Here is a 10702-nt window from a genome sequence, read left to right on the forward strand (position 1 = left end):
CGCTCTGTGTTTGTGTGCCTTTTTTTTCTTTCCCTCTTGGTTTCTCAGGTCGAAATTTTCCTAAAATGGTCTTAATTTCTCATCTGGGATGGCCTAACCTGTGATGGCGCACTGAGAATCCACTCCCATTAAGATCAAGAGCTGCAAGCTTGTCTCGCATATACTGCATCACTTCAGTCTCATGGGTGCTAAGTTAAGTGATCTTGGTTCCCCTGATTTCTCTTTAACATACCATGGCTTTAATGTGTAACTCTACATGTTGCATGCACATCAGCTCTGCATAACCTTTTATTCGTAACACAACATACTTGTTCATTAAGTCGTTCAAACATTGCAGTATTTGGGCACAGTTGGTTGGGAGGGGGGGGTCGGGGAAACAACATTCTTCTCTTCTTTTCAGATTTCTCGTTCAGCTTAACTTGATACTGAGCCAGGCGACTAAACCTCGACAGGGAGTCTTGGAATGACTTGGTACAGCCAGCCTCTAGGATACAGTCTTAAATGCATCACTGAGGAAAAATAGCTGCGGTAAATGCTGCTCTGCCAGTTGCGGTAAACGATAACCGTATTGACATAAATTGTCACATTGACCGAATTTGTGTGGGATTGGGGGTGGGGTGGGGGGCTTAAATTGTGTGTTGTGTTTTTTTCCATTGCAGCTGTAAAACTTCACTGTCCGTATGACCCGCAAGTCCAGCTGAATGTCAAAGGGGAAAGCGGCTTTGCGTTTCAACAGGGATGCTGGTATCACGGCTTTTGTTAATGTGGATAAAATGCGGTGGATTCAGTTTTGTAACTATGCATTGTCATGGGGAATGCTGGGGATTGGGGAAATCGGTGTCTCTCTTGTTTCAGCCTCGTGACCAAAAGAATTCCCCATGTGGTGACAGGAAAATATAGCAGCCAGGTGTACAGTGGTTTTTCTTTTCCTGGAGGAACAAACTACTTCGGTTGTTTTTGTTCCTCCAGGTTTTGCTTTTGCCCTTAATACAGCAACAACAAAAAAAAGCAAAAGACTCTGGTGGTGGCACTCCTGACTTGTCAGGACAGGGTTCAATCCCCTGCGGCGTCTTGCTATTTTTAATGGTATGCTGTGAGAAACTGATGTAGCCATTCAAGGACCGTTTCATGTTGTATTGATGTCAGTTTAATATGGATTTCATAACGGGGGACCTGGCATCAAAAAGGGTTAGTTCTCAGTACCAGTGTTGAGCTAGTATTTTTTTTATTGCATAAAATAACAGCAAACAAACTTTGAAGTTAATTACCTCAGACGGTGAAGAGTCAGGACAGTTATGCGTAACTGTTATACTTGAAACATGTTTGAAATATATTTTGTGAGTTGTAATTTGTTTTTAATGTATTGATCAATAAAACTGTCAAATCAAGCTACTCGTGTCCGTTTAATTTTAAACTTTCTCAAAGGCATAAGATGTTAAATATACCTACAATACTCTTGACTTTCTTGCCTGCTGTAGATGCTCATGTTTTTTGTATGTGGCTTAGTTACAAGTGAGACTGGATTGTTCATGCAGGAGGCCGGTGACTCCTTCAAAGTAGTTTCACTGTTCGCTCGGCTCTGATTGTTCTGACTACTGCAAGCCAGTCGTTCAGGAAAACTCCTCTCATATGGGCAAGTGTCAACTTTATCAAAACCTTTAATACTTTTTTTTTTTTTTTTTTTTGTAATGTAATTGTCGATCAATGGCTAAGAGGCGCTGACAAAATTAGGATTAAAAATGTCTTTATAAATTGACAATTATACACCTTACATTTGCATTATTTTATTATGCTCCAATGACTAGTGTATAAAATAAAGTTGCCCTGGTGAGTCACCAGGGCGGCTGTTTGTTCGTTGTAACCCATCTGTTTTACCTACAGCAGAAAGTAAAACAAAATGTAAATGGCACAAGATGTGAACATTGAATTTTAAACTCTTAAGATTAATGTATTTCCATAGCAGTTTCTTGATGTGCCAAAGATTTGTAAATCTAAAAGTATTTACATTATTTTGCATTTACATATACAGTCTAAATATATTTCTGTTAAATCTCCACTTTTTTACTCTGGTTGCTGTGTTACTGTCTCCAATTCCCCTAGTCCACCTTGGGGACATAATTGCTAACATGCCATCTAGACTGACTATAATGGTATAGATTTCCATATGGGTCGATCAAGGGCAATTTTAATATTTCTGGGACCCCTCTATAGGACGGCTACACTAGACATGTTGTGCTTTTGTGTTGCATAAGCCACATATGTAATTAATCAAATTAAAACAAACTATTGACAATCAATAGGGGACCTTTGTGGTAATGTCTAAATATATTTATTTAATACTGACATGAACTTCCAAAGTGTGGTCATTTTTGTTCAGAGATACAGCATACCTTGTTCAGTGCTCCAAAGAGCAATACTATCTAAAAGATCCCCAACACAATTATTGTATATCATTTCAGGTTGTACTTACTAGAACAATGTATCTAGGTTCAGATTTATATGAATGCAGTTCTTAGTGACCATCCTATTGCTAATTAATTGTAAACCTATTGCGGAACCAATGTGCAGAGACGATGTTTACCCGGACCCAGTTTACTTCCGTGCTAGTCGCCAGCTAGCCTCCTGTAGCGCTCGAGCTAGCGGTCTGTTTAATTCTCCTGTCGCCGTTTGTGTTTGATGAGGTGTGGAGGAAAGAGGAGATGTGGTCCTTTTTCGCCAGGGATCCTGTCAAAGACTTTGCTTACGAAATTCTAGCAGACGCAGAGAAGTCTGGAATATGGACTCTGCATCGGGGGAAGCGAAAGGTAAGAGGCGGAGTGAGGCCCGTTACCTAGCCGGCTAGCTAGCGTTAGTGTCTGTTCGCCAATTTGATTTAGTCTCTAGATACGATGCCCGGCGTTACATTGTCGTGTGTACGTGTCGGACGTGGTCGTGTCTTTCTCGTGTTAACGGCCGATTAAATGTCAGTGCTCGTTTCTCTTCTCGCTCTTGTGTGTTATTAGTTTCGCTAACGACACACAAGAGCTTTGTTTACTGTGATAGACAGACACGTCTCTCTCGCCACGTCACCTGCTTTCAGCCGAGTTGGTTACAGTTGTTGGAGCCGTTCTCCGGCTCATGTTTGATCACTTTAATAAAGATGTCGTCGCTGTCAGCAGCGCACATCCCCAACTGTCCAGATGATTGTCGCTGAGCAGCTCACTTTGGACTGTTAGTGTCCCCATCACCACTGCATGTCCAAAGAGAACCAAGCACCTGCTTCCTGTTTTCATCACGTTCATTGTAATTTTAGTAAATATAATGTGGGCATATGATACTAGATTTGTGTTCTTCTGTTTGATGTGATTATACACCATAAACGTTAAATATTTTTAATGTTTTAATTATCACAAATCAACCATTTTACCCCATCTGTGTCCTCAGACCAATGGCGAGCCAGTGTCAGTGTTTCTATACGAGCTGGCACAGGGAACGGAGCAGCAAACCCAGCTCGCCAAGGCTGCCTTCAAGCGTATGAAGACCTTGCGTCACCCTAACATCCTGGCTTATGTGGATGGATTGGAGGTATGTGTTTCTGTGGGTTTTGCGTCCGTTCGCTCTGCACAAAGTGCAATTGTTTATAGCATTCAGAGGAAAATGTCACTCAGCTTGCTTAGTGACTTGTTTAAACAATGGGGAGTTACCTTGTTTTATCATGTATGTGTTATATAATTAGTGTCTCATCTCGACCATCTTGCTTTTCTTTGCATGTTTACGTTCAGATAGAGGTGAGTGTGAATATGCCATTGTAGGCCTTTTAATATTTGTGCAATAGTTGTAGTGTACTACATAATATAAGCATATTTTTTTTATCAGTTTTGTGTTCTTAACAAGATCATAAAATACACTAACTAACTATGCTATAAAATGCACTACCTAATATAGAATAACACACATGAAATTGGGGCATTTATTGCATAGCTTGCCAAAAGAATGAATTGAAAATCAAATACAACAAGGGAAATGGGACAGTTGATTGTCCTGCTGTGTTTGTTGCATATTCATCATTCTGAGGAGGCTCACCACTCAACACTGAGTGCCTGAACTTGAGTAGCAACTGGGATGTTTCCAAACTTCCTAGCTTAGTATAATTCCTTCCATAAATTCCTTTGAATTCCAGTTTAGTAGGGGTAAGTACTGGGTAATAATTCAGTATTAACATTTACTGCCTTTCAATGGAAATCTGTGGTGATGAAACAAACTTTATGTGAAATAGGGGTCTTGTGATTTTACTGGTATTAATGATAACTGTGATATTATTAATCATGTTAATATAATACACATTTGATAATACTATGTTAATAATCCAGAGCCTTCTATGTAACTGTGTGTGTGTGTGTGTGTGTGTGTGTGTGTGTGTGTGTGTGTATATATATATATATATATATATATATATAGTGGGTTTTTTTTTATTAACTTTTGGTCGTTTCACAGACAGAGAAGAGCCTGTACCTGGTTACGGAGCAGGTCACACCGTTGGCAGTCCACCTGAAGGCCCAGTCAGAGAAGGGGGGATCTGGGGAACTGGAGGTCTCCTGGGGACTGCACCAGATAGTGGTAAGCATAGCAGAGAGTGCCATTAGATACTTTCAGGGGAATCATTTCTCTGTAACGAGAAACACCATTTCTGCCGTTTGCCTTCCTCCCACAGAAAGCTCTGAGTTTCCTGGTCAATGACTGCCACCTGCTTCATAACAACTTGGGTGTATCGGCTGTTTTTGTGGATCGAGCTGGGGAGTGGAAGCTTGGGGCCCTCGATCATGTGGCGTCTGAGCAGGGTGACCCAAGTGGGGTCTCACTCCCTACCCCAAAGGCTGTTTACCCAGACATGGAGAGATATGACCCACCAGAGATTCCCAATAGCAGTGGAGAGAAATGGTAAGAGAAGGGTGGGGCAGAACAATAATAATATTTTGTACAGGGAAAAAAAAGGGGAGCAGCATTAAGAATATTTGGACAAAGTAGGAATGACAGAAAGAAGAACTTCATAATAGGACTCTGTTAAGATGCTTGATTCAAAAGTTGGTGAAATATTAAACATAGTTTTTTTTGTGGAAATGTTTGAATTGAACTGTATGCATGTTTATTTTAGGGCAGGGGAGGTGTGGCGGCTAGGCTGCCTGATCTGGGAGGTGTTCAACGGGTCACTGCCTCGCACGTCCTCCCTTCGTTCACTGGGAAAGGTACAACACCTCCACAGTTCCTTTGTGTTATTACCGCATTATTGTCATTCATTCCATGGCATATTGATATTCTACAGATGTTGTTGTAGTAGTTATAGGTTCTGAAGATGTGTTTTGGTGAGGTCGAATAGACTTCTTTTGTTCACCATAAAAAATATATAGAAATACAGAAAATTAAACACAAATAGATGATTCTGTTCTATATTTATTTAGCATTAGAGGGCAGATATTTTGCTCATATAAAGAAGAAGTATTCTCTACTTGAACTTGAGAGGAGTTGGCAGAGACTGGGACTGAGCCACACATGTTTTTACTAAGCACGAAATTTAACCACCAGTTGCTTCACGTTTCAGTGACTGCTGAAAGGATTGTAGTTTGTGACGTGAAGACGTTTTGTTCTCAGTCTCTCAGTTCTCTCCTGTGTGTCCTCTTTGTGCCCACAGATCCCCAAGACCCTGGTCCCTCATTACTGTGAGCTGGTGGGGGCCAACCCCCGAGCTCGGCCCAACCCAGCTCGCTTTCTCCAGAACTGTAGAGCCCCTGGGGGATTTCTCAGCAACAGCTTTGTGGAGAGCAATCTTTTCCTGGAGGAGATACAGGTCTGCAGACTTGCATGAAGACATGTGTAACAGTGGTGTTTGTATTAGTGTTACAATCAAACCTCAACAGTAAAGTCACAATGTAGAGTAAACATTTTCTCTCTCCAGATCAAGGAGCCGGCTGAGAAGCAGCAGTTCTTCCAGGATCTGAGTGACAATCTGGACTCCTTCCCTGAAGACTTTTGCAAACATAAAGTCCTTCCTCAGCTGCTTACTGCCTTTGAGTTTGGCAATGCAGGCGCTGTAGTCCTCACACCGCTCTTCAAGGTGACTCTTTCAACCTTTACACCTTTATTGAATATCAGACCACATAATCCAGCATCTTCAAGCATCTCGCATAATTTTTAAAGTAAAACGTTCCATACAAATTAAGACATTGTTACTGGTATTCTTCCTGTGTCATTTAGAAATTATTCTTCTATTGTCCTTTTAGTTTTTATTTCCCTCAAATCTTTCTGTTTGTCGACTAGGTGGGGAAGTTCCTGTCAGCTGAAGAGTACCAACAGAAGATCATCCCTGTTATCGTGAAGATGTTCTCCTCCACAGACAGAGCCATGAGGATACGACTGCTGCAGCAGGTATGTAAGGCCTTTTTCATCTAGCCACTGCAGTAATACAATGGACTTCTATGTTTTTCTTTTATTTAATTGCCCCATATTTCATCCAGCAAGGAAAGACCATTCAGTTTAAAGTAGAACGGTATATCATTAACGGCAGTAAATTATATCGCTAATTGTCTTTTATAAGCCTGTGTTAAAGGCTTTAAACATGCTCTAACATTGTTTCTTGTCTTTGTTCATGTCTCTTGGTTTCAGATGGAGCAGTTCATTCAGTATCTGAATGACGCAGCAGTCAATTCCCAGATTTTCCCTCACGTTGTTCACGGCTTCACAGATACCAACCCTGCCATCAGAGAACAGACTGTCAAGGTAGATGTTTTAAACAAGACCACAAACCACCAAAACATGTTATTACGTATTATATATTCAGCCTCCTGTGCCGTAACTCTTCTCTGTATCAACCTCTAGTCTATGTTGCTGATGGCTCCCAAGCTGAATGAGACCAACCTGAACCAGGAGTTGATGCGCCACTTTGCCCGACTGCAGGCCAGAGATGAACAAGGCCCGATCCGGTGCAACACTACCGTCTGCCTGGGCAAGATCGCCTCCTACCTCAACGCAGGGGTAGAGTTCCCCTACACCGCTGGGCTAAATTCATTCAATGCCAAAAACACTTAAACCAAAGGCCAGTGAAGATTCTGTTCAACTTTAAGAATTTGTTCATCTCTCTCTTCACAGACTCGACAACGTGTTCTGATTTCTGCCTTTTCACGAGCAACTAAAGATCCCTTCCCAGCTTCACGCTCCGCCGGTGTACTGGGCTTTGCCGCTACACACAACTTCTACGGCGTAACAGAGATTGCCGCCCGCATCCTCCCTACCCTCTGTGCCGTTACTGTTGACCCCGATAAGGGCGTCAGGGACCAGGTACACATAACTAATGGAGATGTGTGACTACATGGTTTTTCTTATGGCTTTTGACTGCAAAATCATTGCTGTGGACATTTGTCTTGCTTCGATATTGAATGTTTCTTCATAGGCAAGAGTTTTTAGATTGTTATTTTAGGCAGCACAATGCTTCATTTGTTTTTATTCATTTTGGTCTTTAGATAGTGAAAATGGTAAAGTATGGTGGCTGGATTCAAGCTAATTGGTAATTACAAGTGCCAAAGAGCATGCAAGAGGTAGGCAAAAATACAGTAAAGTGATAGGAGACACATCTGCCATCTTGTCTGCTTTGAGTTGCTTTGATATTTTAGATGGCAATCTATATTGCTTCGTCTTCCAGAGAGCCAAGCAACAAGTGTTCCAGTCACATTGCCAAATTGGGGAGCACAGGATGCCTCGTCACTACAACCACAGTGGTTATACTATCTTTGATCAACTTGAACATGCTGCTGTATTTCAGCTCAAGATGTTGCCTCTCTTGCCTTTCTCTGTCTGTCAGGCATTCAAAGCCATCAAGAGTTTCCTTTCCAAGTTGGAGACTGTGTCAGAAGACCCCACCAAGCTGGCGGATATAGGTATGTAACGCACTGCGCTGGGCTGCAGAGTCTGCGATCTACTTTTATGCCTCATTCAGCAAGGAAACCAATGTCTTGTCTACATGCTACATATTTGCATACAATGCTACATTTTCTGGGGAAAATAAAAAACTTCTGCAACAAACTTAAGTATCAGAAACAAAATAAACAGTCTTACTTCTTTCAGTTATATCATTGAAATTGTAAAAGTAAAAACTTGAAACTTTCTGTCCTTCAGAAAAGGATGTGGCGTCCTGTGCTCAGCCTGCAGGTGCATCTTCCAGCTGGGCCGGCTGGGCTGTGACTGGCATGTCCTCGATAACTTCGAAGCTGATCCGCAACGCTCCAGGAGCAGAGGGCAGCGCAACAGCGGAGGACAGCGACCCCGCCAATGCCACCAGCCCTACCAGTGCCACAGATGGAGCACCTGCACCTGGTAGGGTTATCACATTTGATTTGGAGCGTTTAAAAAAACAAACATCAAAATCGATGCAGCAAAGAGGTTATCCTTTTTAAAATTCCACACATTGTTCTTCTTTGTAAAAACCTGGAGTCACAGATTCAGTTAACAGCTGATGTAGCCTCGAGCTGCTAACCTAAAGCGGAGATCAGGAGCAGTCTATAGAGCTCTGGCAGCCAATTTATCAAATTTTTTTTCTTCATACAACCTTTTTCACATTTGAAATGCCCCCTCAAGACATGTTAAACACACTTTTATGTGTACAAATCTGATGCCCCCCTTTTAGTCCTTATTATATCTGTCTGAAGCCATATATTTTCTTTCTTTTGCAGATTCTGAAGAGAAAACTCCCCAAGCCCCTGTGACTCACCATGCTGCCTCTAGCCATGCCAACCAATCACAGACTCAAGAATCAACGGGCAACAAGGACGAGCCAATCGGAGACCGCTGGGATGAAGAGGACTGGGGAAGTTTAGAGGTAAGTCACCAATTTTGACTCAAAGACAAATTATCTTTTGTATTATCTGTAATTGTAATTTCAAATCTCATAGATTGTTGAATCTGTCTCAAATAGGCGCCAGAGAAAGCTCCCACTGAGCCAGATGATTGGAACAGTGACTGGTCAGGGATGGCATCATCCAAAAAGAAAGCCAATGACAAAGGAGTATGAGCCCTTCAATCTTCATCCATTATACAATACAATCTTCAGTGCTAATACTACTACGTCAAATGCTACTAACACCACCGTAATTAGTATTATAACATTGTGTATTGTGTTGTGGTATTCTGAAATAGTGTCTATGGATGTGAAAGAATCCAAGAAAACAGTGTTTCGGTGCTCAGAGTGTAATTGGGGAAAAATGAAGAGTGGTGCAGGAGTGCTAAACCCCGGGAGTGAATTTGCATTTTTGCACTTCCGATTCCCTCACTTCAAAGTAGATATTTCTTCTTTTTTTAAGGGGTTTTGGATCAGATGACTGAAATAACACATGTTCAAAATATTGATATGTTTTTCTTCTTCGACATATAACACGTCACTAAATACTCCTCTTGAATTTTTAAGTTTAAACGTAGCTTTAAAAAGGCGGTTGCTAACAAGTGGCTAAATAAGACAACAAAACCTCATTACAACAAACCTGCCAAACGCTGTTTTGGTGGTGACTTGAAGTCACGTGACGGTGGTGGCCTAACGTTAGTCTCAATCTCAACCGTCAAATCTTTCCCATCTCCAGGTGGGCCGGTCGTCATCCTCCATGGCGGGGAAAAAGCAGAGCGCTGACTGGAGCAGCTCCGGCTGGGACGCAGATGACAGCTGGTCCAACGACAAGGAAGGGCAGGGGCAGAGCTCTGCGGGCGAGGACGGCTGGGGAAATGACTGGGCGGAGGAGGACACAGACACAACCTTGACCAATGCGACGCTCCCCCTGCCCGAAGGAGTGAGGTTAGCCAGCGACTACAACTGGGACAGCAGCAACTCAGCCACCAAGGGGGCCAATCAGAATGATCTGTTCGCCAGCGTGTCTCAGAGAAACACAGCTGGCACTGCTGCCACCACGGTGAGGACGGGGGGAGGCAAAAACACAGGAGCGAGAGAGAGACCGAATAAAAAAGTGTTGATTGGATTTGGAATATACAGAATGTCAGAAATTGTGATTGTTGGTGGAAGCAGATCTATTTATTCAGGCTTTTTTTTTTTTTTTACAGTTGGCTTCTGAAGAATATTTTAAACAGAAACTGTTGGATGATATGGGAGATTGAACAACTTGCTTCAAAGGAATAGTTTGACTTTTTACTATTAGAACCAGTTAGCTTAGCTTACTGTGAAGACTGGCAATGGTAATACACTGTCCAAAGGTTAAAACAAATTCACCTACCAGCACCTCTGTAGGTCACAACTTGACATGTTACATCACGTTTTTCTAATCTCAACAACCAAAGTATAAATACAACAAGTTATGGCTTCATAGGGAGTTGCATGCTGAAACGTTTTCAGAGTTAGGCTAGCTGTTTCCTCCTGCTTCAGATATTTATGCTAATCTTAGCTAATCACCTGCTGGCTCTAGCTTCATATTAAGTGTACAGACATGAGAGTGGCATTTATCTTTCCACCTAACTCTTAACAAGAATGCGAACCATCTTAAAATATAAGACTCCTCCTTCAGTATAGTGACATGAATTTTCATTCCGTGTCAGACTGCGGAGGGCTTGACTGCAGAGGCAACAGGAGACTGGGGAGCTGAAGAGAGCTGGGAGTCCGTGGATGGGAACCAGGGTAAGTCTCTTAGCTGGCCTCCCTTATCAGAAATATGAAACTTTTATCTGTCATCACCATTTTTTA

At 42.1% G+C, this 10702-nt stretch overlaps 1 protein-coding gene across 1 annotated transcript in view; it reads left to right on the top strand.

Moving 5' to 3' along the window:
- Positions 1 to 2699: 2699 nt before the first annotated feature.
- The window catches only part of scyl1 (SCY1-like, kinase-like 1), a gene marked incomplete at its 5' end in the record, with an annotated part of 14878 nt that continues 6875 nt past the window's right edge, over positions 2700 to 10702 (top strand). The window contains 17 exons of the mRNA XM_079228223.1: positions 2700 to 2804; positions 3424 to 3564; positions 4474 to 4596; positions 4691 to 4917; positions 5132 to 5222; positions 5666 to 5821; positions 5930 to 6088; positions 6292 to 6399; positions 6637 to 6750; positions 6850 to 7005; positions 7120 to 7308; positions 7829 to 7904; positions 8143 to 8340; positions 8697 to 8842; positions 8939 to 9028; positions 9597 to 9920; positions 10558 to 10636. Of these exons, the coding sequence (XP_079084349.1) occupies positions 2700 to 2804; positions 3424 to 3564; positions 4474 to 4596; positions 4691 to 4917; positions 5132 to 5222; positions 5666 to 5821; positions 5930 to 6088; positions 6292 to 6399; positions 6637 to 6750; positions 6850 to 7005; positions 7120 to 7308; positions 7829 to 7904; positions 8143 to 8340; positions 8697 to 8842; positions 8939 to 9028; positions 9597 to 9920; positions 10558 to 10636 (2482 nt within the window). The remainder of the gene's footprint in view (positions 2805 to 3423; positions 3565 to 4473; positions 4597 to 4690; positions 4918 to 5131; positions 5223 to 5665; positions 5822 to 5929; positions 6089 to 6291; positions 6400 to 6636; positions 6751 to 6849; positions 7006 to 7119; positions 7309 to 7828; positions 7905 to 8142; positions 8341 to 8696; positions 8843 to 8938; positions 9029 to 9596; positions 9921 to 10557; positions 10637 to 10702) is intronic.

Source organism: Taurulus bubalis (genome assembly GCF_910589615.1).
Source record: "Taurulus bubalis genome assembly, chromosome: 13".
In the NCBI taxonomy this organism is placed as follows: Eukaryota; Metazoa; Chordata; class Actinopteri; order Perciformes; family Cottidae; genus Taurulus; species Taurulus bubalis.